This window comes from Hyperoodon ampullatus, assembly GCF_949752795.1.
Source record: "Hyperoodon ampullatus genome assembly, chromosome: 3".
Lineage (NCBI taxonomy): Eukaryota > Metazoa > Chordata > Mammalia > Artiodactyla > Ziphiidae > Hyperoodon > Hyperoodon ampullatus.
Genome location: NC_136916.1, coordinates 138306116 through 138333343, shown reverse-complemented (window position 1 = coordinate 138333343; position 27228 = coordinate 138306116). Strand labels below are relative to the sequence as shown.

Here is a 27228-nt window from a genome sequence, read left to right as displayed (position 1 = left end):
CCATCCTCAGTACTCCTGGGAGTCAGCCAGCCAATGTGCATTTTAATAAGCTTATTACATCAGTGGTTCTCAAAGTGTGGTCCTTGGACCAGCAATATCATCACCACCCAGCAACTTGTTAGAAATGCATATTCTCGGACAAGACCCCAGATCTACTGAATCTGAACACCTGGGGTTGGGCCCAGTCAACTGTGTTTTAACAAGCCCTAGGTGATTCTGTTGCATGCTCAAGTTTGAGAACACCTGGTTTAACTTTTTCTGCTCTCTCAGGTTTAAGATCTCCGAATTTCGATTGTTTTCCACTTCAGGTTCTAGATTCCTTTCCTACCTGTAGATGCCAGAAACACCCACAGGAAGCAAAGCAACCCCCGCCTCGCCCCCCGCCTCTCTGTAGGACACGTGTATCCAAGAGAGCTTGAGAGTGAACCCTTGTTGAATTTGGCCATCTGTGTGAGGACCAGTCCCGCTTTATCTGATCAGGCTGGGCAGTGGTCCCTGAGGAGGTCGACCTGGCACTCTCTGAAGCCCACCTCCCTGGCCGCATAACCTCGGGGAGAGGTGACATCCTGGACCGACTTTTCTGAGGGTACTCGGCCGGCGTCCCGCCCCGCGCTCTCGCGTAAACACGCGGTTTCCTTGGCAACGCCTGGACCGCACGTCAAAAGCTCCGCGGGTCGTGGGCTACGGTCAACCCTCCGGCCGAGCGCAACTCCAGGCAGAGGCCCCTGACCCCGGCCCCGAGCCACCTCGGGCTTGCGGCCGCCTCCCCCGGTGCGGGATGAGCAGACCCGCGGCCGCCGCGGGGCCCCATGGAGAAGCAGCCGCCGCCGCCGGTGCGCCCAACAGTGAGCACAACCTTGTCGGGCAGCCCACGCCCCGGCGCCCCCTCCGCGGCCGGCACGCCTGGCCGGACTTCCTCTGCGGCGGCGACGGCGGTGGCCGTGCTCTCTTTCAGCACCGCGTCGGCCGCGGCGCTGGGGAACCAGAGCGGCGGGAGCGGGGGCGACAGCACTGGCGCCTCGGCTGGCGGCGGCCTCGGCGGGCACGGCGCGGCGGGGAGGCCACCGCTGGGCCCCGCGGCGGCGCCGCTGCTATCTCAGGGGGCGGCGGTGGAGGCCCAGACGCTCGTCCTCCTGCTCATCTTCCTGCTGTCTAGCCTGGGCAACTGCGCGGTGATAGGGGTGATCGTGAAGCACCGACAGCTCCGCACCCTCACCAACGCGTTCATCCTGTCCCTGTCTCTGTCGGATCTGCTCACGGCGCTGCTCTGCCTGCCAGCCGCCTTCCTGGACCTCTTCACACCGCCCGAGGGCCCGGCGCCCGCCGCCGCCGCGGGGCCCTGGCGCCGCCAGCCATCTCTTCAGCTCGTGCTTCGGCATCGTGTCCACGCTCAGCGTAGCCCTCTCATCTCGCTGGACCGCTACTGCGCCATCGTGCGGCCGATGCGGGAGAAGATCGGGCGCCGCCGCGCGCTGCAGCTGCTGGCCGGCGCTTGGCTGGCGGCGCTTGGCTGGCGGCGCTGGGCTTCTCCTTGCCCTGGGAGCTGCTCTGTGCTACCTGGGAGTCCCCGGCGGCGCAGAGCTTCCACGGCTGCCTGTACCGGACGACCCCGGACCCCGCGCAATTGGGCGCGGCCTACAGTGTGGGGTTGGTGGTGGCTTGCTACCTGCTGCCCTTCCTGCTCATGTGCTTCTACCACTACCACGTCTGCAGGACCGTGCGCCTGTCGGACTTGCGCGTGCGGCCCCTGACCACCTGCGCGCGCGTGCTGCGCTTCTTCAGCGACGTGCGCACGGCCACCACAGTGCTCATCATGATTGTCTTCGTCATCTGCTGCTGGGGGCCCTACTGCTTCCTGGTGCTGCTGACCGCGGCCCGGCAGGCCCAAGCCACGCAGGCTCCCTCGCTCCTCAACGTGGTGGCCGTATGGCTGACCTGGGCCAATGGGGCCATCAACCCTGTCATCTATGCCATTCGCAACCCAAACATTTCGATGCTCCTAGGGCGCAACCGGGAAGAGGGCTACCGGACTAGGAACATGGACGTTTTCCTGCCCAACCAGGGCCCGGCTCTGCCGGCTAGAAGCAGCAATCCCCTTCGAAACCGCTATAGCAACCACCTGGGGGCCTGCAGCAGGATGTCCTCTTCCAACCCAACCAGCGTGGTGGGAGGGGACGACGTGGCCATGTGGGCTCGCAAAAATCCAGTTGTGCTTTTCTGCCCGGAGGGGCCACCAGATCCTGCGACAGCAGCAGCTAAACAGCCTAAATCTGAAGCCGGGGATACCAGCCTCCAAGAAGGGTTGGGATGCACAGCTTGTGAAGGCAAATTTCCACCCGCTTCGATGAACAATACAGGATTCCGGGGAGAATCGTGTGTTTCATAAAGCCAAACATTTACAAAAGAGGCAGAGGGGGAGGCTTACCACTTCCCCCAAACAACATACAAGACAGTGTCCTTTCCTTCAGAAGTGCGGAAAGGAATGTAAAGTGCAAAACTTAAAACGATGTTTAACCACACAACCAAGCATTGTGAACTGTAAGTGCCAAAAATGACAAAAATAAAATTCACAATTACTGAAAATCTCATATTACAGGAATCACACTGTGAAACAAACAAAAAAATTCATTGAATGCAACTGGTTCATATACATAGACTTTCAGGAAAAATGAAGACCTTAAGAATTGCTCGAAGGCCCCTCTAAATCACCAGCATTCAGCAGAACTTCAGATTTCTAGAACTTGCACCTCTGACACATGCCTTGGGTGCTTAGGTTAGGAGTCGAAAATTTTTATCCTTACATACTTTGGTGCATTTCCTCCCCACCCCACCCCCATAATCTTTGTGAGAAATTTTAAATTCATATTCCATTTAAGACTATTTTAGGATTTTGAAAAAATGGTTTATTACTAAAAGTGGTTTATTACTATAAAATCCAACCATTTGAGGGGCAAAGAGAAGTATGAACATAAAGAAATGTGGCTATTTTTTAAAGTATTTCAAGATTATACTTAGAAATTAATGTCCCCCATCTAACTCCCAAAATTATCTGCCTTGGAAGCTTTGAGACTTAAACCTTACTCTAACCTGGTACTTTTGTTTCTAATGACTTAGGGGTGCCGCTCTCAGAAAGCTTTCACATTCTTAAAAAATAATTTTCATAGTAGAAAATCTTTGCATTTGAGGTAAATTTGATTTTTGGATGCAGCCAAAAATGTAATTTGAAGTCAAGTTGATTGAATTTTGTGAGTAATGCATATATACCTATATGAGAGCTCTATAAAAGTAATAAGCTTGGCTATCCTAGGTAGCTTTCATCTAACCGAAGGTGATTCCAAAGAGGAATTCAAAAAATATTTTGAGAAGTGGATGCATTCTTGGAATAAGCATAAAGCTCTCCAGGAAAATCATATTCTTCTACATTTGGAAGTTTGGGTACATTTGTTTAAAAAAAATAGTTGCTTAATAGACATGACATATAAAATAATGTGGTCTAGGACTGCCCTGGTGGCGCAGTGGTTCAGAGTCCACCTGCCGATGCAGGGGACACGGGTTCGTGCCCTGGTCCGGGAAGATCCCACATGCCGCGGAGCGGCTAGGCCCGTGAGCCATGGCCGCTGAGCCTGCGCGTCCGGAGCCTGTGCTCCGCAACGGGAGAGGCCACAACAGCGAGAGGCCCGCGTACTGCAAAAAAATTAAAAAAAAAAAAATAATGTCTTTATTTGAAAGGAGAATGGCTGTGGGATTATTATATGTAATAGAGTACTCATAACTTAGGGGTAAAGTCAGAGAGGTACTTTAATCAAGCCAGAAATACCTTCAGAAAGGTGCAAAACAAAGATGCTGTTTAAAAATATTTGAAAGCACAAGCACAATTCAGGATTTGTGTGGGTGAAATTTCTCACATTAAATGCCACTGTACATAGAATCATTTACTCAGAATTTTACAAGATGTTTTTGTGTTTTCTTCCTCTTTCTTTCTTCATCTTGCTCCTCTTCAGTATTTCACAGCCTTAATTGAATAAGTACTTTAAACTAGATATGAAACCTCTGCTCTCATATAAAGATTTTAATGTGAAATGGCCACCTTTTTTTCTTGTAAAGTATTTAAAGATCTTCATTAGTATTTAATTTTTTTGTGTGACAGAAGGGTGTATGTCATTATTTTGTAATCAAAGATGGAAATATATGATTTTTTTTATACAGCAGGTTCTTATTAGTCATCCATTTTATCCACAGCAGTGTATACACGTCAATCCCAATCTCCCAATTCATCCCACTACCACCCCCCACCACTTTCCCCCCTTGGTGTCTATATGTTTGTTCTCTACATCTGTGTCTCAATTTCTGCCCTGCAAACTGGTTCATCTCTACCATTTTTATAGGTTCCACATATATGCGTTAATATATGATATTTGTTTTTCTCTTTCTGACTTATTTCACTCTGTATGACAGTCTCTAGATCCATCCATGTCTCTACAAATGACCAAATTTCGTCCCTTTTAATGGCTGAGTAATATTCCATTGTATATATGTACCACATCTTCTTTATCTATTCATCTGTCAATGGGCATATAGGTTGCTACCATGTCCTCCTGGCTATTGTAAATAGTGCTGCAATGAACATTGGGGTGCATGTGTCTTTTTGAATTATGGTTTTCTCTGGGTATATGCCCAGTAGTGGGATTGCTCGGTCATATGGTAATTCTATTTTTAGTTTTTAAAGGAACCTCCATACTGTTCTCCATAGTGGCTGTATCAATTTAGATTCCCACAAACAGGGCAAGAGGGTTCCCTTTTCTCCACACCCTCTCCAGCATTTGTTGTTTGTAGATTTTCCGATGATGCCCATTCTAACTGGTGTGAGGTGATACCTCATTGTACTTTTGATTTGCATTTCTCTAGTAATTAGTGATGTTGAGCAGCTTTTCATGTACTTCTTGGCCATCTGTATATATATGATTCTTGTCAGAGCTAAAGATGTTTTAATTTTTCCCTTTCTCAAGGCATCACACAATCAGAAGTTTATGAATTATCTTTATATATCTTCCTACACTGAGTGTAGTACAGAGTAGATGAGATCATGTCTCCTCTTTAGCACTTACTATAAAACATTTACAGACAGTGCAGCTGAACTCACGTTGAACAGATATCCTGTTAAAGGCAAAAAAGTTGTGTATTTTTCACATTTTGAGAAAATGGAAGTCATGTCTGATATTTAGGGGAAAATGATAAAGTCTTCCAATTATGAAAGGTATCATAGTGCAGAAATTCAGCAGCTGTGAATAGAGGCAGAGAAAGAGTTAGAGATCTTAGGGGAAGGAGGCAAGCATGTTGCAAAATAAGGTATTGCCTGAGAAGAAGAATTGAAGGAAGGCATTTAAAAATAAATGTAACATGAAATAGACCTGCTTCGTGAGTGAGGGGGAAATCCATGAGATTGGGAGTGACGAGGTGGTGGCATGAAGGACTGTAGGCAGGAAAATGAATCCCCACCCTGACTCTTGGTAGGCAGGTGTAGGAAGTTTTAGGAAGGGGGTGGCTTGGGAAGAAGATTGTTCTGTTAGTGGTTCTAAGAGTAATGGTGGGTAAGAATGTGAGGGGAGAGGGAGAAAGTAGCTAGTAAGTTACTGAACAATTTAGAGTGTTGTGTTTGTCTTTAAATTTGAGGCTATACAACCGGTCAGTGATAGAACTAGGACTTGAACCTCAGAGCCCCATATTCCCTTCTCTACCCTCCGTTGCCCCCATAAAGATCAATGGATAGAGAAACTAAGGATGAGAAGTTGTGGTACTATCATCATCATCATCACCACCACCATCAACATCAACATCATCACCATCTACTGGTTTTATTTCGTATTTTATGTAGAACAACTTCCTGGGTACTAAGGCTACTAATGGGAAGAAATCACATTACCTGCCTTAAGAGGGCATACAGACTAATCGAAGACTTTGTGCTTTATAAAAATGGGCCATAATGAGGACTCTTTAGTTTACCTGTAAGGAAGAAAAGGTGCAGCATTTTCAGAAGTGGTTAGCAAAGAAGAGATGGATTTGGAAGCAAAAGACATGCAGATAAAGGCCAGGAACCAATCTGGTCCAGTTGTAAATACTTAGAGACAAAAATTAGCGCCTTGAATAAAAGATGTGAAAGAATGACTCAAATAAATATAAGACTTAGACCTTTCCTCATGACTTTGTGGGAAAAGGAGAAAGAGAAGCTGTGCAATATTGGGATGTATTAAATATTGCTTAGACATAAAGGCCAGAATGTAATCCTTCATATCTCATTCTGCTCCCAGCTTGAGTATTTCATTTAAATTACAATAACAAGTCATACTCAGCATAGTACATACATTAGCTCATTTAATCCTCAAAGCAACCCTCTAAGTAGCGGGTGGGTGGGGGGATGCTATTATTATCACACCACCAATTTTACAGATGAAAAAACTGAAGCACACAGGGACACACACAGGAAGTAAGTTCTAGATGTAAGATTTGTCCCTAGCAGACTGGTGCCAGAAGTCTCATCTTAACCACTGCACAGTACTGCTTCTCTAATTTGTGAAAGATAATGGGAAACCTGGAAAAGAGCCTGGGAAGATAAAAACAACAATCAAAGGGATGGGAAATAGATATCATAAAATTTAAAAGAAAGGATTTGTTTAATTTGGAGAACAGCTATATAAGATGTGTGTTTTAAAAATATATGAAGAGATTTTGAGCAGTTATTTTCTCATATAAATCCCAGCCCTGGATGACTCCAATCATTGGCCTTCTCCATTCCTGCTCCAGGGTGGCTGAGTACAGCTGGAGAAAATTAGAGTCAGATCAATTAGTACCCTCTACATCTAGGATCCATAGCCTCGCCCTACCCTTCCACCCTGCCCAGCAGTCTGAACCTCTTCTCTTGTCTGCTCACTCTTTCTGCCGATTTTCGTGACCCCTCAAACTTTCAACCAATTCTCCCCTTTTGGAAGATCACTTTTGCTCCTACTTCACAAAGAAAATAGAAGCCATCAGATACATATACCCTCATATTTTAGCCATCAAATGTAACAAACTAAACTGAATTTATACCAGTTCTCAGCTCTGTCTTTCCAATAGTAAAGAAGCTGGTCCCCTCACCAGCCTCAGGACCCTCATGCTATCAATTATCTCCTTTCTGTGGTATCCTTAGCCTTTCCTGTTGAACCACATCCTTCCCATGAGCTCTTAAGCATTCTTACTTAAAAGGAGAAAACAAAACCTCTCCAATTTATTCATCCCTTTTCTCTCCCTGAGCTCCCACCCTTCCACTAAACTTGTCAAAAGAATTGCCTGCACTTTATCAGATCTAGATCCTGGTCCATAATGTTCATGGTGCAAGAAAGTCACTTATGCATCTCAATTTTTCCCCAATCTCCTATTCTGCCAGATGGTAGAAACTTAAGACGGGCTTAAATAAGCCCAGGCTCTATGGGCTTATTTAGCTCCAAGGCCCAGGTGAGCATCAGTCTTCAGTGGTCATCTGTTTGTACTGAGGCACCCATTGATCTGTTTCTGGTCACATCCACAGCGGGCTGTATGAATTATCCCCACTCAGTCTGAGAGGACCCAGGGTTAACTTAGACAGCTTTAGAGCCCTTCTTTGGACACAGAAAGATTATTACTCTATCTCAGCACCAGTGGAGGGCTGTGGCAACCCCTATAATGCTGTCTCAGGCTGTTTTTTATTTTTTATTTATTATTTTAATTTATTTATTTATGGCTGTGTTGGGTCTTCGTTTCTGTGCGAGGGCTTTCTCTAGTTGCGGTAAGTGGGGGCCACTTTTCATTGCAGTGCACGGGCCTTTCACTATCGCGGCCTCTCTTGTTGTGGAGCACAGGCTCCAGATGCGCAGGCTCAGTAATTGTGGCTCACGGGCCTAGTTTCTCCGCGGCATGTGGGATCTCCCCAGACCAGGGCTCTAACCCGTGTCCCCTGCATTGGCAGGCAGATTCTCAACCACTGCACCACCAGGGAAGCCCCTCAGGCTGTTTTTTAAAATTAGTTTTTAATATTTTTGATTACTTGAAAATTGTTAGTATTGTTGGGTCAGTAAATCAAAATAATACATAAAGTATATGTTGGGGGTTCTACTTATGGAATGGCACTGAGGAGCTCTGTGACCTGCTCCCCAGTGAGACAAGCGTAGCTGGTGAAAATTATTGTAAAAGCAACCATTTGAAGCGTCTGGAAATTGTAAGAGTAAAACCATGCATAATGGTTGGTCAAATTCATTGCATCTGTCTTCACTAATCAAGGTCATTTTAAGACTTACACGTCCTCCAAGCAGCACATGGCCTAAACAACAAGATGTCTGCCTGAGTTATTTTCCAAGAACTTGGAGTCAGCTGCATCTAGTTTGAGCTGGGCTGATTAAGACTGGATAGGATTGCCAGCCCTTCAACTGGGTAGGCATGAATGTCCTCTCTGTGACCTTTTGACGTCAGAGGGCTGAAAACTCCACCCTCAGATGGTGCTAAGGGCCTCCACGTTTGAACTGCAGAGGCCTGTAGTTAGTTACACCTGCGCAGAAGGACAGTTAACAACACCTTTTTCCAATCACACCTTTCCCTACACTCCCCACGCCTCAGACCGCCCTGCTTCTTTATTCGTTATCCCATAAATACCCGTGCCCTTGCCTTTGGGGAGGCAGGTTTGAGAGTCGTTCTTCCGTATCCTTGCTTGACTGCCATGAGAATAAACCCTCTCTCTGCTACACAGCTCAGTGTCTCAGCGTTTCGCTTGCTGTGCGTTGGGCAAGATGAACCTGGTTCAGTAACAAGAGCGTGCAGCAAATGAAGAAATAGTTATGCAAGAAAGTCTGCTGTAACTCAGTAAGAACAGCAAGAGTGGGTAGAATTTGAATTATAACCAGCTCCTTCTCTCAGCTTATTGTGACAGAAACTCCACTTCAGGTGAGTACAGCCAAGAACCCAGGGCTCCCTCTTTCCCCAGTTCCCAGTCCCGCACTGTGGTGCTTCCTGAGAGGAGCAGGTACCGAGAACTTCTCATCTTTCCAGCTACATGTTGCAGAGACTAAATCCCAGGTGATTGTGGCCATAGAGATTGGGAGTTCTCTTCTTCCGCCTGGTCCCCATTCACAGGGTGGGTGCTTAACCTCAGTGCAGCATGCTGGGAATACTGGGACTGCGATTGCCCTCACCCAGCTTGTTGTAGGGCAGAGCCTCCATGCTAGGAAAGACTAAGAAGCTGAGAAGATTAGAGGCTACTGTCCCCACCACTGCCTTGCTCCTAAAGCGGGGTATTACTCCAAAAGAGGCAGGCACCCCAAAGAAGAAGACCACTCTCTTCCCCCAGCTTCAGAGCAGTGGTCAGGTGGTTTTTTTTGGTTTTTTGTTTTTTTGCAGTACGCGGGCCTCTCACTGCTGTGGCCTCTCCCGTTGCGGAGCACAGGCTGCGGATGCACAGGCTCAGCGGCCATGGCTCACGGGCCTAGCTGCTCCGCGGCATGTGGGATCTTCCCGGACCGGGGCACGAGCCCGTGTCCCCTGCATCGGCAGGCGGACTCTCAACCGCTGCACCACCAGGGAAGCCGTGGCCAGGTGTTTTGATCAGTGGTGTGGACAGGCCTTTAAACAGAGAGTCCTGAAGGTTCTCCCTAAGGAGCTAACTATATTTGAAACGGAGTGTGGGGAATTTCAAGTCTAAGGGCATTTTTAGAAACAGTACTTTTTTGTGTAAACAAAATTTGGGGGCCTGATATCTTCTTGAGAGATACAAACTAAACCGTAGGTCAGCTAGTTTACCAGAGAGAATCAGGGAAAGACATGTAAAAAAATATATCATTTGTTGAGCAATTTCACTTCTTCCAAACTAGTTTATAAAAATATTCACAAATGGGAAGAGATTTAGAGATGATTATCACTGTGTTATCACTGAGAATAATCAAAACACCCAATGATAAATGGTTAAATAAATGAAATGTTTATACAAAGAAATTTTATGTCGTCACTGTGAATTGCTTTGTACACATTTTAATAAGTTGGGAAAATCCTCATAATTTTAACTTAAGCAAAATTCTGAACTGAATGTTCAGTGTAACACTTCCTTTTTTAATGAATGCACACACATAGAAAAAGACTAGACATAAATATATCAGTGTTAACAGTGGTGATATCATTGTTCCATATTTCTGGTTATACTTGTACTAGTTTCATAGGGATGCCATTAAACAAAGTACCACAAGCTAGGTGGCTTAAAACAACAGAGACTTATTGTCTCCTAGTTCCTGGAAGCTAGAAGCCTGAAACCAAGGTGTTGGCAGGGCTGTGTGCCCTCTGACGCCTGTAGAGGGAACAATTCCTTGCCTCTTTCTAGCTTCTGGTGGTTTGCTGGCACTCTGGCATTCTTTGGCTTGCAGCTGCATCACTCTAATCCTATTTTCAAATGACATTCTACTTGTATGTCTGATGTAACATCATCTTCCCACCGTGTTTATCTATGTGCTCAAGCTACCCTCTTAAAAGAACACCAATCGTATTGCATTAGTGCCCACCCAAATGACCTAATCTTAACATGATTACATCTGAAAAGACTCTATTTCCAAATAAGGTGATGTTTACAGGTACCAAGGGTTAGGTCTTCAACACATCTTTTTAGGGGGACACAATTCAACCCATAACAGTACTGTACTACATTTTCCAAATCTCCTGCAATAATTACATACTCATTATCAGGAGTGGCTAAGGGATCCAGCTTAGGGGTCATACTAACCTGATGTAAAGCTAACCTCCACCACTTAACAGCTGTTTGACAGTGAGCCAGTTAACCTCACAATATTTCCATTTCCCCATGTGTAAAAGAAGGAGAATAATAATACCTACCTTAGAGGATAGTATATGTGATGCACTTAACATTGTGCCTGATCCTTAGCCAGGCATTTACTGTGAATAGTTACTATTATGGCTGAAAGAAAAATAATAGACAAATGCTACACAGAGAGAAATAGAATGAGGATTGAAAAGAAGCAATTAGAAGGTAATTAGTGGCTGTAATGAGTTGTTTTAGGAGCCAGCCTGTAACAGACACCAGGTACCTTAGTGATTAGGAAGTGAGAAATTGAAGGTAGAAAATAGAGGCCAGTCTCTTACAGACTTGGGCTATAGAAAGCAGAGGAAGACAACTAGAGGAAACCATGGAATTATGTTTTATATTACTAGGGATAACTAGCACGTATTTAAAAATAAAGGGAAGTATTGGGGTTGGCCAAAAAGTTCGTTTGTCTTTTTTCCGTAGATGGATCTAGTAGCACTTAGTTGTCTTTAACTTCATTCAAAACAGTTTTGTTAGATTGTGTTGTGACAGCTGTCATATCAGTGTGCATTAAAAAAAACTTACCAAAATTGGTGAATTTTTGTGTAGCTGTTTTACTATTGAAGACAGAAGAAAAGCAACATTTTCGGCACATTATGCTTTATTTCAAGAGAGGGTAAAAACGCAACTGAAATGCAGAAAAAGATTTGTGCAATGTATGGAGAAGGTGCTGACTGATCGAATGTGTCAAAAGTGGTTTATGGGCTTCCCTGGTGGAGCAGTGGTTAAGAGTCTGCCTGCTAATGCAGGGGACACGGGTTCGAGCCCTGGTCTGGGAGGATCCCGCATGCCGCGGAGCAACTAGGCCCGTGAGCCACAACTACTGAGCCTGTGCGTCTGGAGCCTGTGCTCTGCAACAAGAGAGGCCGCAATAGTGAGAGGCCTGCGCACCGCGATGAAAAGTGGCCCCCGCTTGCCACAACTAGAGAAAGCCCTTGCACAGAAACGAAGATGCAACACAGCAAAAATAAATAAATTAATTAATAAACTCCTACCCCCAACATCTTCTTAAAAAAAAAAAAGTGGTTTGCCAAATACCGTGCCGGAGATTTCTCGCTGGACGATGCTCCACGGTTGGGTAGAGCAGTTGAAGTTGATAGTGATCAAATCGAGACATTAATTGAGAACAATCAACATTATACCATGCAGGAGGTAGCCAATATACTCAAAATGTTCAAATCAAGCATTGAAAATCATTTGCACCAGCTTGGTTATGTTCATCACTTTGATGTTTGGGTTCCACATAAGTTAAGTGAAAAAAAACCTTGACCGTATTTCCACATGCGATTCTCTACTGAAACGTAATGTTCTGTTTTTAAAACAAGTTGCGATGGGCGATGAAAAGTGGATACTGTACAATAATGTGGAATGGAAGAGATCATGGGGCAAGCGAAATGAACCATCACCAACCACACCAAAGGCCAGTCTTTATCCAAAGAAAGTGATGTTGTGTATATGGTGGGATTGGAAGGGAATCTTCTATTATGAGCTCCTTCCAGAAAACCAAACGATTAATTCCAACAAATACTGCTCCCAATTAGACCAACTGAAAGAAGCACTTGATGAAAAGCGTTTGGAATTAGTCAACAGAAAACGCATAATCTTCCATCAGGATAATGCAAGACCGCATGTTTCTTTGATGACCAAGCAAAAGCTGTTACAGCTTGGCTGGGAAGTTCCAATTCATCCACTGTATTCACCAGACATTGCACCTTTGGATTTCCATTTATTTCGGTCTTTACAAAATTCTCTTAATGGAAAAAATTTAATTCCCTGGAAGACTGTAAAAGGTACCTGGAACAGTTCTTTTCTCAAAAAGATAAAAAGTTTTGGGAAGATGGAATTATGATGAAGTTGCCTGAAAAATGGCAGAAGGTAGTGGCACAAAATGGTGAATACTTTATTGAACAAAGTTCAAGATGCCTTTTATTTTTACTTAAAAACCGAAGGCACTTTGTGGCCAACCCAATATATGGATGAAGATAAAATAGCAGTGAAAGTTGAAGTCAGGCATTGAGAAGGGTAGGTAGTCAATCTTCTGGATAATATAAGTATTTAATATACTATCCAGAAATTTGAGTATCTATCAAGGATTTTTAAGGCTTTTTTTTTTTTTTTTTTTTTTGCTGTATGTGGGCCTCTCACTGTTGTGGCCTCTCCTGTTGCGGAGCACAGGCTCCGGACGCACAGGCCCAGCGGCCATGGCTCACGGGCCCAGCCGGTCCGCAGCATGTGGGACCCTCCCGGACCAGGGCACGAACCCGTGTCCCCTGCATTGGCAGGTGGACTCTCAACCACTGCGCCACCAGGGAAGCCCTTTAAGGCATATTTTTGTCTTATCATTTTTTAAACTCTGAAAGCTTAACACCCTTAAAAAAATAAAAGATTTAACTATTTTAGACCAGTTTTATGTTCACAGTAAAATTGAGAGGCAGGTAGAGAGATTTCCTGTATACCCCTTATCACCACATGTTTGGAGCCTCCTCCATTATCTATCTGTATCCTCCACCAGATTTGTTACACTCAATGAACCTACATTCATACATCATAGTCATTCAAAGTCCACAGTTTATATTAGGGTTCACTCTTGGTGTTGTACATTCTGTGGGTTTGGACAAGTATATCTTGACATGTATTCATCATTATAGTGTCCTAAAGAGTAGTTTCACTGCCCTAAAAATCCTGTGCTCCACCTATTCATCCCCCAACCACCAACCTCTGGCAAGCAGTGCCTTTTTACTGTCCCTGTGCTTTTGTCTTTTCAAGAATGTCATATAGTTGGAATCATACAGTATGTAGCTTTTTCAGATTAACTTCTTTCACTTAGCAATATGCATTTAGGGTTCCTCCACGTCTTTTCATGGCTTTATATGCTCATTTATTTTTTGCACTGAATAATATTCCATTGTCTGGATGTACCATGGTTTATTTTTCCATTCACCTACTGGAAGACATCTTGGTTGCTTCTATATTTTGTAAATAATGAAAAAAGCTGCTATAAACATCCATGAGCAGTTTTTTTATGTGCACATAAGTTTCCAACTCATTTGGGTAAAAACCAAGGAGCATGACTGCTGAAATGTATGGTTAGAGTACATTTAGTTTAGTGAGAAACTGCCAAACTCTCTTCTAAAAAAGATGTTTCACTTTGTATTCCCACCAGCAATGAATGAGAGTTCCAGTTACTCCACATCCTCATCTGCGTCAGCATTTGGTGTTGTCAGTGTTTGGGGTTTTGGACATTCTAATAGGTATGTACTTGTATCTCATTATTTTAATTTGCTTTTCCCTGATGACCAACGATGTATAGCATCTTTTCATATGCTTATTTGCCATCTGGATATCTCCTTTGTGTCTGTTCAGGTCTTTGGCCCATTTTCTGAAATGGGTTGTTCATTTTCTTATTGACTTTTAAAAGTTCTTTGTGTATTTTGGATAACAGTCTTTAATCAGATGTGTCTTTGCAAATATTTTCTCCTAGTTTGTGGTTCGTCTCTTGATCTTTTCAACATTTTAAAAACGCATTAATCTAACAGTTTTAAGGCTATGATGAAAAGACAGAGTTGCTATTATCATTAGGAATATTACCCTTCCCTAAGGTACATTTTGGAAATTGTGTGGGGGGATTTTGGGTGTCATAATGTTATTGGTATTTATTGAGTGGTATCTAAGAATGCTAAATGTCCTACAAAACATATGAGAATACTGCCTGAAGCAGAGTTGTCCCACATCCCATACAATTATCAAATATCCTACCAAACATTGAAATAGCTGACATCTATGAATCATTATGTAATTTTAGAACTTTAATCCATTCTTCATAGAAATAGTTTTTAAACATGGTTTTATATACCCTGAAAAGTTTATTTAAATACAACTTTTTTATAAATAAAAAAATGTGTATTTGTTTTAGATTTTTATCAAGCAGTATTCACCATTTTGAAAACTTTCATCACAATTTGCTACATTTCTTGAGATAATGAATGGTTCATGAAGAAAGCACTCTTGTATCTGTCTACACTTGTAGCTATTGTAATCACTGATTCTACATTTAGGTGTAAGCATCTAACTACTTCACTGTTTACTTTGCAATAAACTACTTGCCACAGAATAATAGATGAATGCTTGACAATTTGCCAAGAGAAAAATCTGGTACAAAAGGGTACATACTATATGACCCCATATGAAGTTCTAAAATAGGAAAAATATATAGTAGAAAGAAATAGAAATTCTAGTTCTGAGAGTTCCCACATGTTCATTCACTATGTCCACCTTTTCCTTTAAGCCCCGAATCATATTTATAACAGGTGTTTTTGAAGTTCTTACCTGGTATTTCAAACATCTGGGCTATAAAAAGTACTGCTTCTCCTGGATTATGGTTGGTATTTCCTTTTTTTTAATCCTTGTCTAGTTATCTTAGATTATATGTTTTACATTGAGACAGTGCATTGTAGACAATGGATTTTGTGTTTTCCTTTAAGGGACATTTTACTTAAATTACCAGTGGGTCCTTTAGATCCTTTCAGACTTGGTTTTTAATCTTTGAGCCACTCTAGTTTTGGCCTTAGTCCCAGGATATGACTCTTGTTTGGGTGCATGATTTTCATTGCCAAGTTACAGTCTCTCTATTGTCTTAAATGAATGCCCAATGTTCTCCATGAAGTCTCTCCACTCTGCTTGGACTATAACTCCATCACCCAGTCCAGTATGATTTCAGGTATCTGTATTCATTCATCTCCCAGTTTTACCATAGTCACCCTCTCCTAGGGCTCATGGCAATTTTTTCTATATATTTACACCCCAGTTCTGTAACAAAGATCCATGGGAGAACCCCCAGGCAGACTTCTGTCTCCCTCCATCACATAACTCCTTTTTCTCTAGTACTCTGGCCTGCAAATTCCAGTTTGTTCAGCTGCCTTGAACTCTGATCTCTACATTCTCAGCTTGGGAAGAATACCATTCTCTACCTGGGCTCCATGTCCCAGTGCTAAAGTCTGAAAAATAGCCCTAGGCAGGAAGATTGAATACTTTATATAATACCTATGCATATAGGGCACTTAGCATGATGCCTGCCCAGAGAAAACGGTCAATAAATGCTATTTTTATTATGAAATCTATATTTAGTAAAATATAGCTACAAATTTCATTTTAGAAAAAATCTGTTATTAAAATATTTCGAGGGCTTCCTTGGTGGCGCAGTGGTTGAGAATCTGCCTGCCAGTGTAGGGGCCACGGGTTTGATCCCTGATCTGGGAAGATCCCTCATGCTGCAGAGCAGCTAAGCCCGTACGCCACAATTAGTGATCCTGTGCTCTAGAGCCCACGAGCCACAACTACTGAGCTTGCGAGCCACAACTACAGATCCCACATGCCACAACTACTGAAGCCCATGCGCCTAGAGCCCGTGCTCTACAACAAGAGAAGCCACCACAATGAGAAGCCCGTGAACCGCAACGAAGAGTAGCCCCCACTAGCCACAACCAGAGAAAAGCCCGTGTGCAGCAACAAAGACCCAACGCTGCCAGAAACAATAAATAAATTAATTAAAAAAAAATACTTCAGGGCTTCCCTGGTGGCGCAGTGGTTGAGAGTCCACCTGCCGATGCAGGGGACACGAGTTCGTGCCCCAGTCTGGGAAGATCCCACATGCCATGGGGCGGCTGGGCCCGTGAGCCATGGCCGCTGAGCCTGTGCGTCCGGAGCCTGTGCTCCGCAACGGGAGAGGCCACAACAATGAGAGGCCTGCGTACGGCAAAAAAAAAAAAAAACAAACAAAAAAACAAACAAACAAAAAAAAACTTCAAGTGATCTCAGTTTTGGAAAATGAACTTGCATTGATAGCTGAAAAGATATTTATTAAATAATACTACTAAAAATTTTTACCAAACTATGATTATAGTGGTCTTCAGGTAAAGACATAATGAGATAAATTATTATAATGTATTTTTAAAATAAATGATAAAAAAAAAACACAAAAGAGCACGGTTAGTGGTCTGTGAAGAGAGGGGGCAGGTCCCTCCACTTGGCCTTGGACGGAGTAAAATCATTTACCTATTTTTCATTGCAGTGGACCCTCTGGTTTTTGGGACTATTGGCTGGAAGTACTGTCTTCTCTGCCCAGTAGCCTCTGAGTAAGGCCTGAGTTACTGGCCTGGGCTCCTGAAAATACACCACCATAGGAGTACTTCTAAATTGTGTGTTTGAGTAGTTTAACTGAATTTTTCCCAGTTTTTTTTTTTAACTGTAAGCCAGTCTTATCTTTTAATCATACTGTTAGTACTCACTTGGATTCAGATAATTTTTTTATATCAATACCCTGTTTTAGCCTCTCCACATGAGTAAAGGAATAGAGGATAATTGTATATCTTTACACCATTGTCCCTGGGTGTTCCTCCTTCAGCTGGATCTCCCTGTATCATTGGTCAAGAAAGCACAAGCCACCAGAATCTAACATTTGTTATCATGTTTATTCAGGAAATTTAGCTGGCTGATCTAGATGGCTAGCATCTCTTTCCCAAAGCATTGGGCTTAGTTAAATAAGGCTGCCTTCCCTCTCAGAGGAATATGCTGTCTAGTCAAAAGCAGAGAAATATCTCTACTAGATTAAGGCAAAACACACACCTGACTAATATAATATGTTCTCAAGGATCCCACTATGTGGGCTAGTTTAAAAGTCAACAATTGTCAGTCACCTTGTTGTTTTCTCTCCAAAGAACCTAACAATCAATTTAACTAAAAAAAAATACTGTTAACCCTGCTTTAGCTTTAGCTACAAGGACTATAGACAAACCAAAGGAGAGATGGCAGAGTTCACCATTCCCTAGTAGTCATTCAGTGCCTGCAGATCTCTGAATGTCAGGGGATTACAGGCAAATACATATTTTCTTGGGAGCACTACTGTATATGCTCCCACTGCGAGTGAGGAAAAAATTAAAATAGCATTTTACCTGTGATTTGAAAGACTGAAGTACTATTAACTCCCCACAAGGAGGCTCCATTATTAAGTACAACAATTTTCAAAGAGGAAAATATCAACCATTTTAAAAGTGGCACATCACAGTGCATTTAAATACTTTAACATTCTTGTTGATTATGGTTTGGTTCTCATAAAAATAATGTATCTTCTTGGTGCTATGCAAATTTAAGGCAAATGTATCGTGTTAGATCCATAATTTAAATTGAGGTGAGTGCATAGAATAAGACAGTCTATTTGTGGAACAGAGAAAGTTAAAGGGTGGTAATAATAAAAAATTTAAAAACAAGTTCCTCATGCTTCAGTTATTAAATTTCATCCAGCAGTTGTCACCAAGGTTCAGCTTTCGCTTTCTAAGTCAAATAAGAAAGATTATTAACCTTTGGTTAAAATTCTTTCCCTTTATATTACCTGTTTGGTAGCACCTAGGGCCATGATGTTATTTTTATTTATTTGTTTCTAAAAGGTTTTTTTTTTAACATCTTTATTGGAGTATAATTGCTTTACATTGTTGTGTTAGTTGCTGCTGACAACAAAGTGAATCAGCTATACGTATACATATATCCCCATACCTCTTCCCTCTTGCATCTCACTCCCACCCTCCCTCCCTATCCCACCCCTCTGGGTGGTCACAAAGCACAGAACTGATCTCCCTGTGCTATGCAGCTGCTTTCCACTAGCTATCTATTTTACATTCGATAGTGTATATATGTCAGTGCCACTCTCACTTCGTCTCAGCTTACCCTTCCCCCTCCCCGTGTCCTCAAGTCCATTCTCTACGTCTGTATCTTTATTTCTGTCCTGCCCCTAGGTTCTTCAGAACCATTTTTTTTTTTTGATTCCATATCTATGTGTTAGCATACGGAATTTGTTTCTCTCTTTCTGACTTACTTCACTCTGTGTGACAGACTCTAGGTCCATCCACCTCACTACAAATAACTCAATTTCATTTCTTTTTATGGCTGAGTAATATTCCATTGTATATATGTGCCACATCTTTATCCATTCATCTGTCGATGGACACTGAGGTTGCTTCCATGTCCTGGCTATTGTAAATAGAGCTGCAATGAATATTTTGGTGCATGACTCTTTTTGAATTATGGCTTTCTCAGGGTATATGCCCTGTAGCGGGATTGCTGGGTCATATGGTAGTTCTAGTTTTAGTTTTTTAAGGAACCTCTATACTGTTCTCCATAGTGGCTGTATGAATTTACATTCCCACCAACAGTGCAAGAGTGTTCCCTTGTCTCCACACCCTCTCCAACATTTATTGTTTGTAGATTTTTTGATGATGGCCATTCTCACTGGTGTGAGGTGATATCTCATTGTAGTTTTGATTTGCATTTCTCTAATGATTAGTGTTGTTGAACATCCTTTCATGTGTTTGTTAGCAATCTGTATATCTTCTTTGGAGAAATGTCTCTTAAGTCTTCTGCCCATTTTTGGATTGGGTTGTTTGTTTTTTGGATATTGAGCTGCATAAGCTGCTTGTAAATTTTGGAGAATAATCCTTTGTCAGTTGCTTAATTTGCAAATATTTTCTCCCATTCTGAGGGTTGTCTTTTGGTCTTGTGAATGGTTTCCTTTGCTGTGCAAAAGTTTTTAAGTTTCATTAGGTCCCATTTGTTTATTTTTGTTTTTATTTCCATTTCTCTAGGAGGTGGGTCCAAAAGGATCTTGCTGTGATTTATGTCATAGAGTGTTCTGCCTATGTTTTCCTCTAAGAGTTTTACAGTGTCTAGCCTTATATTTAGGTCTTTAATCCATTTTGAGTTTATTTTTGTGTATGGTATTAGGGAGTGTTCTAATTTCATTCTTTTACATGTAGCTGTCCAGTTTTCCCAGCACCACTTATTGAAGAGGCTGTCTTTTCTCCATTGTATATTCTTGCCTCCTTAATCAAAGATAAGGTGACCATATGTGTGTGGGTTTATCTCTGGGCTTTCTATCCTGTTCCATTGATCTATATTTCTGTCTTTGTGCCAGTACTATACTGTGTTGCTTACTATAGCTTTGTAGTATAGTCTGAAGTCAGGGAGCCTGATTCCCCCAGCTCTGTTTTTCGTTCTCAAGATTGCTTTGGCTATTAGGGGTCTTTTGTGTTTCCATACAAATTGTGAACTTTTTTGTCCTAATTCTGTGAAAAATGGCATTGGTAGTTTGATAGGGATTGCATTGAATCTGTAGGTTGCTTTGGGTAGTAAAGTCATTTTCACAATGTTGATTCTTCCAATCCAAGAACATGGTGTATCTCTCCATCTGTTTGTATCATCTTTAATTCTTTCATCAGTGTCTTATAGTTTTCTGCATACAGGTCTTTTGTCTCCTTAGGTAGGTTTATTCCTAGATATTTTATTCTTTTTGTTGCAGTGGTAAATGGGAGTGTTTCCTTAATTTCTCTTTCAGTTTTTTCATCATTAGTGTATAGGAATGCAAGAGATTTCTGAGCATTAATGTTGTATCTTGCTACTCTACCAAATTCATTGATTAGCTCTAGTAGTCTTCTGGTAACATCTTTAGGATTCTCTATGTATAGTATCATGTCATCTGCAAACAATGACAGCTTTACTTCTTCTTTTCTGATTTGGATTCCTTTTATTTCTTTTTCTTCTCTGATTGCTCTGGCTAAAATTTACAAAACTATGTTGACTAACAGTAGTGAGAGTGTACAACCTTGTCTTGTTCCTGATGTTAGAGTAAATGGTTTCATTTTTTCACCATTGAGAACAATGTCATATATGGGCTTCAGTATGTTGAGGTAAGTTCCCTCTATGCCTACTTTCTGGAGGGTTTTTAATCATAAATTGGTGTGGAATTTTGTTGAAAGCCTTTTCTGCATCTATTGAGATGATCACATGATTTTTATCCTTCAATTTGTTAATTTGGTTTATCACATTGATTGATTTACATATATTGAAGAATCCTTGCATTCCTGGGATAAACCCCATTTCATCATGGTGTATGATCCTTTTAATGTGCTGCTGGATTCTGTTTGCTAGTATTTTGTTGAGGAGTTTTGCATCTATGTTCATCAGTGATATTGACCTGTTGTTTTCTTTCTTTGTGACGTCCTTGTCTGGTTTTGGTATCAAGGTGATTGTGGCCTTGTAGAATGAGTTTGGGAGTGCTCCTCCCTCTGCTATATTTTGGAAGAGTTTGAGAAGGATAGGTGTTAGCTCTTCTCTAAATGTTTGATAGAATTCGCCTGTGAATCCATCTGGTCCTGGGCTTTTGTTTGTTGGAAGATTTTTAATCACGGTGTCATTTTCAGTGCTTGTGATTGGTCTGTTAATATTTTCTATTTCTTCCTGGTTCAGTCTTGGAATGTTGTGCTTTTCTAAGAATTTGTCCATTTCTTCCAGGCTGTCCATATTATTGGCATATAGTTGCTTATAGTAATCTCTCATGCTCCTTTGTATTTCTGCAGTGTCAGTTGTTACTTCTCCTTTTTCATTTCTAATTCTGTTGATTAGACTCTTCTCCCTTTTTTTCTTGATGAGTCTGGCTAATGGTGTATCAATTTTTTTTTATCATCTCAAAGAACCAGCTTTTAGTTTGGTTGATCTTTGGTATCGTTTCCTTCATTTCTTTTTCATTTATTTCTGATCTGATCTTTATGATTTCTTTCCTTCTGGTAATTTTGGGGGATTTTTGTTCTTTCTCTATTTGCTTTAGATGTAAGGTTGGGTTGTTTATTTGAGATGTTTCTTGTTTCTTGAGGTAGGATTGTATTGCTATAAACTTCCCCCTTAGAACTGCTTTTGCTGCATCCCATAGGTTTTGGGCCATCGTGTTTTCATTGTAATTTGTTTCTAGGTATTTTTTTTATTTCCTCTTTGATTTCTTCAGTGATCTCTTGGTTATTTAGTAGCATATTGTTTAGCCTTCATGTGTTTGTAGTTTTTGCAAGAAAAAAACTAAAAACTACAAACACATGAAGGCTATTTTTCCTGTAATTGATATCTAGTGTCATAGTGTTGTGGTCGGAAAAGATGCTTGATATGATGTCAATTTACTTAAATTACCAAGGCTTGATTTGTGACCCAAGGTATGATCTATCCTCGAGAATGTTCCATGGACACTTGAGAAGTAAGTGTATTATGTTGTTTTGGACGGAATGTCCTATAAATATCAATTAAGTCCCTCTTGTTTAATGTATCATTTAAAGCTCATGTTTCCTTATTTATTTTCATTTTGGATGATCTTTCCATTGGTGAAAGTGGGGTGTTGAAGTCCCCTATTATGATTGTGTTACTGTCGATTTCCCCTTTTATGGCAGTTAGCATTTGCCTTATGTATTGAGGTGCTCCTATGTTGGGTGCATAAATGTTTACAATTGTTATATCTTCTTCTTGCATCGATCCCTTGATCATTATGTACTGTCCTTCTTTGTGTCTTGTTATAGTCTTTATTTTAAAGTCTATTTTGTCTGATATGAGAATTGCTACTCCAGCTTTCTTCTGATTTCCATTTGTATGGAATATATTTTTCCATCCCCTCACTTTCAGTCCATATGTATCCCTAGGTCTGAAGTGGGTCTCTTGTAGACAACATATATACAGGTCTTGTTTTTGTATCCATTCAGCCAGTGTATGTCTTTTGGTTGGAGCATTTAATCCATTTACATTTAAGGTAGTTATCAATATGTATGTTCCTATTACTATTTTCTTAATTGTTTTGGGTTTGTTATTGTAGGTCTTTTCCTTCTCTTGTGTTTCCTGCCTAGAGAAGTTCCTTTAGCATTTCTTGTTAAGCTGGTTTGATGGTACTGAATTCTCTTAGCTTTTGCTTGTCTGTAAAGGTTTTAATTTCTCTGTTGAATCTGAATGAGATCCTTGCTGGGTAGAGTAATGTTGGCTGTAGGTTCTTCCGTTTCATCACTTTAAATATGTCCTGCCACTCCCTTTTGGCTTGCAGAGTTTCTGCTGAAAGATCAGCTGTTAACCTTATGGGGGTTCCCTTGCATGTTATTTGTTGCTTTTCCCTTGCTGCTTTTAGTATTTTTTCTTTGTATTTAATTTGTGAAAGTTTGATTAATATGTGTCTTGGCATGTTTCTCCTTGGATTTATCCTGTATAGTACTCTGTGCTTCCTGGACTTGATTGACTATTTCCTTTCCCATATTAGGGAAGTTTTCAACTATAATCTCTTCAAAAATTTTCTCAGTCCCTTTCTTTTTCTCTTCTTCTTCTGGGACCCCTATAATTCTAGAATGTTGGTGCGTTTAATGTTGTCCCTTGAGACTGCCCTCAATTCTTTTCATTCTTTTTTCTGTAGTCTGCTCTGCAGTAATTATTTCCACTATTTCATCTTCCAGGTCACTTATCCGTTCTTCTGCCTCAGTTATTCTGCTATTGATTCCTGCTAGAGAATTTTTAATTTCATTTATTGTGTTATTCATCATTGTTTGTTTGCTCTTTCATTCTTCTAGGTTCTTGTTAAACGTTTCTTGTTTTTTCTCCATTCTATTTCCAAGATTTTGGATCATCTTTACTATCGTGACTCTGAATTCTTTTTCAGGTAGACTGCCTATTTCCTTTTCATTTGTTAGGTCTGGTGGGTTTTTACTTTGCTCCTTCATCTGCTGCGTGTTTCTCTGTCTTCTCATTTTGCTTAACTTACTGTGTTTGGGGTCTCCTTTTCTCAGGCTGCATGTTCGTAGTTCCCGTTGTTTTTGGTGTCTGCCCCCAGTGGCTAAGGTTGATTCAGTGGGTTGTGTAGGCTTCCTGGTGGAGGGGACTTGTGCCTGTGTTCTGGTGGATGATGCTGGATCTTGTCTTTCTGGTCGGCAGGACCGCGTCCAGTGGTGTGTTTTGGGATGTCTGTGAACTTATTATGATTTTAGGCACCTTCTCTGCTAATGGGTGGGGCTGTGTTCCTGTCTCGCTAGTTGTTTGGCATGGGGTGTCCAGCACTGGAGGTTGCTGGTCATTGCGTGGAGCTGGGTCTTAGCGTTGAGATGGAGATCTCTGGGAGAGCTCTCACTGATTGATATTACCTGGGGCCAGGGGGTGTCTGGTGATCCAATGTCCTGAATTTGGCTCTCATACCTCATAGGCTCAGGCCTGACACCCGGCTGGAACACCAAAACCCTGTCAGCTACATGGGTTTTGGGAAGTCTGAGGTCTTCTGCCAGTGTTCGATAGGTGTTCTGTAGGAGTTGTTTCACATAAAGATGTACTTTTGATGTATTTGTGGGGAGAAAGTTGATCTCCACATCTTACTCCTCTGCCATCTTGAAGATCCTCCCTCTAAAATGTTTTTGTCTAGTAGGCTGCCCTTTTCCAGACCTTTGGTTAAAGAAATCAGGCTTTTGTTGGGGCTTGTTTTACCTACACCCTTTGGTCATTTCGGGTTGCCAGTTTCTTCAGTAGCCAGTCTTTTTAGATTGGAAAATGCAGTTTCTGCTTAGCTCCAGCTTGAGTTCACCTATGAAGAACATAGTCTGCTATGAGGCGGTAATGGGAAGCCTGATGGGAGAACCCAGATCACAATGCTGCATGGCAGAGGCCTTCAAACCCAGGTCTGACTGCATGTCATGCTCCTTGTAGCTTTCAAGGCTTTCCTTCAAGCCTCTGTCCTGAGAGTGCCAGGCGGGCACTGTCCAGGCCTCCTCATTTTCCCATGGATGCTCTTGGAGGTGGTGCATGGCTGCCCTAGAATGCCTGAACTTTGTTTTCCTCTCTGATGTGATTAAATTACTGAACACACTTCAGGCATCCATGACAGGAGTGCCACCTGGGAAGTCCATAGTGTTATTTTAATATCTCTCTTTAAAACAAAAGCAGTGAATACTTCTTATTGGATGATGTAAGGTCTTAAAATATTGGTAATAACATTTCTAAATAGCCAAAAATTTAGTTGAAATAGTTAATAGGAAATACAGACTAAATACATAATTATTTATAAAATTAAGACCTTTATCAACATGATGTTAAAACTAAGTGTAAGATTTAACAGCATACAGTGTTGCAACTTTCTTTTGCCTCCTAATTCTCTGAAAAAAAAACTTAGAATAAATATGACTAGTGCTATGAAAGTTCAAATCATTTATTTAATAAATGATTAAGGCATTTATTTCACAACGTGTTGATAAAATGTCAGAGCAACTGAGAGACAAATTTCTTTAGATGGAAAATAGAATGAGGCTTATAACTTAGGAGTTTTAGTCTAAGACCTTACCTTCTAGAGGGGGGTGTTGGATTTGGCTGGCATGACTGAGTGCCCCCATTAGGTCCTTTGCTTACATCGCTTATTTCATATCTGTGGGCCAGATATTACTATTCCCATTCCACAGATGAGGAGACTGAGATTCAAAGAAACAACTTATTCAGGATCACATAGGCAGCTAAACAACAACTAGAATTGGAGGTACTGGTATTGGAACCCCAGCAGGGGTCTGGGGTGTGTAGGGATGCAGTTTGGGAGTCTGTGAGTACAGAGGAGGCAGGTTGATGTGAAATGAACATAGAGTCTAATCATCTGCGTGCTGTCAAATGTGTGATTTATCTCGGTTAGCATGCCTCCCTTGTCCTCCTCCGGCTCTCTGCTGCCAGATGGAGCTTGAATTTTTTTCAGTTTGAATTTCAGCATCAATATTATATTTGAAATGTAAGAGTAAAATTGACTTCTGTGATCACTTCTGAAATGATGACTGGGTGCCCAGGCAACTAGCTGTGGAACGTCAGGTCCCTCTTCCTAAAGGTCAGGACTGTGCCTGGCTGGCTCTGATAATAGAGTGAACCTAGTGGCTATGTCTCAGGGCAGCCTGAGCCAAGTGGTCAGGAACTAACAGACTCATGGGTGCCCCCTGTGTACCTGGAGGAACCTGGTTTCCTTGGAGATGCTTAGGCTGCATGATTAACTCCACCCCTTGCCTCCGTCATCAGGCCACCCAGCCTGCCGCCTACAGTGGTGTAAACCTTTGTGGCTGGGGAGCCCCTCTGGTCTTCCCCACAGGAAGGACAGGAGGCTTCAATAAAGCTTGCTTCTATTACTTTTAACTTGTAGGCAGATCCACCTCTTTAGAGGAAAGAGAAGATCCCCCTAGTTCTTTGGAGATGGAAAGTGAGTCTTACAGTCTCATGTTATGGCTAAAACAGATTATCCTCAGATTATCCACACAGACTGCCTCTGGGAACTGGGATCGGTCAGATTCTCTTAGTGATCATGCACAATCAGACAAGGGCTGGATGGGAATGCTTTTCGATTGTGGATTCTTTCTCTTAATTACATGAGACCCACAACAGGACAACACCTCCCTTAAACATTAAAAAAAATATTAAATAAAATCATGTCAATTCAGGCCTTCCTGAATTTGGTGAAAATGTAACACAGGAGACGAAGAATAGAAAATGTGGTCATGTGTAAAGGCTCTGTTCTCTTGTTGTTACTGAACATTCTGAGTGTCTCCTAAACTTTTTCCTGTGACATACTTTGAAGTGAGAAGAAGGGAAGGGAGGGGAAGAAATTTCTTCCTAAAAGAGAAATAAAGAGAAGAAAGAAGAGGAGGCTGAGGAGGGAGGGAAGGGGATAACAAGTTCTTTAAAAAGGAAAGAGGGAAAGAGAAGTTGGCTGCAATTATAGGGTGTCAGATGAGCAACAAAAACATTAGTTTGAAATATTTACTGAGCATCTACTATGTGCCAGGCTCTCAGACCCTGGTTGAAAGCAGGGGAACAGACAGTTGTTTTGTCTTACAGAGCACGTAGATTGAAGGAAGCACAAAATCTATTAAAGTAAATTAGGTTGCTAATAAGTTCTTAGTTCATTCTATTTTACCCTATTTCCTTTCATCCCCCATAAGTTTATCCATAAACCTAAGTAAAGAGAAATGAACTACTCTGGACTATTAAAATATAACATTGCCTTAAAATTTTTTTCCAAGTTAACTTTTTCTTTTTGCTTTCCTAATTGAGGTAATGTTTTTGTATTACTGCATGTCTACATATTTTAAAGGAGCTGATAAAAATATATTCATTCCCATGTAGTCTACTTGATCAGCCTATTTGCCAAAATTTTCCTGAGGAATGTGCAGAGGGAAAAAAGAGTCAAGAGTAGATTTTGTTTTAAATCAATAATTGGAATAGATGTGAGACAAAAATAATCTGAAATTAAGCACAGTGTTGGATTTAGCTTGAAGTAGATAGCAGTCTATCAAAAAAAAAAAAAAAAGAAGAAGAAATCAGGGGCTTCCCTGGTGGCACAGTGATTAAGAATCTGCCTGCCAATGCAGGGGACACGGGTTTGATCCCTGGTCAGGGAAGATCCCACATGCCGCGGAGCAACTAAGCCTGTGCACCACAACTACTGAGCCTGCGCTCTAGAGCCTGCAAGCCACAACTACTGAGCCCACGTGCCACAACTACTGAAGCCCATGCACCTAGAACCC

At 41.8% G+C, this 27228-nt stretch overlaps 1 protein-coding gene across 1 annotated transcript; it reads left to right on the top strand.

The window, feature by feature from the left end:
• Window positions 1-809: 809 nt before the first annotated feature.
• Window positions 810-2386, top strand: GPR135 (G protein-coupled receptor 135; the record flags this gene model as incomplete). The annotated part of the gene is given in 4 exon segments (XM_079699178.1): window positions 810-1342; window positions 1344-1401; window positions 1404-1499; window positions 1502-2386. Coding segments are annotated over 4 exon segments (1572 nt in total).
• Window positions 2387-27228: the final 24842 nt, after the last annotated feature.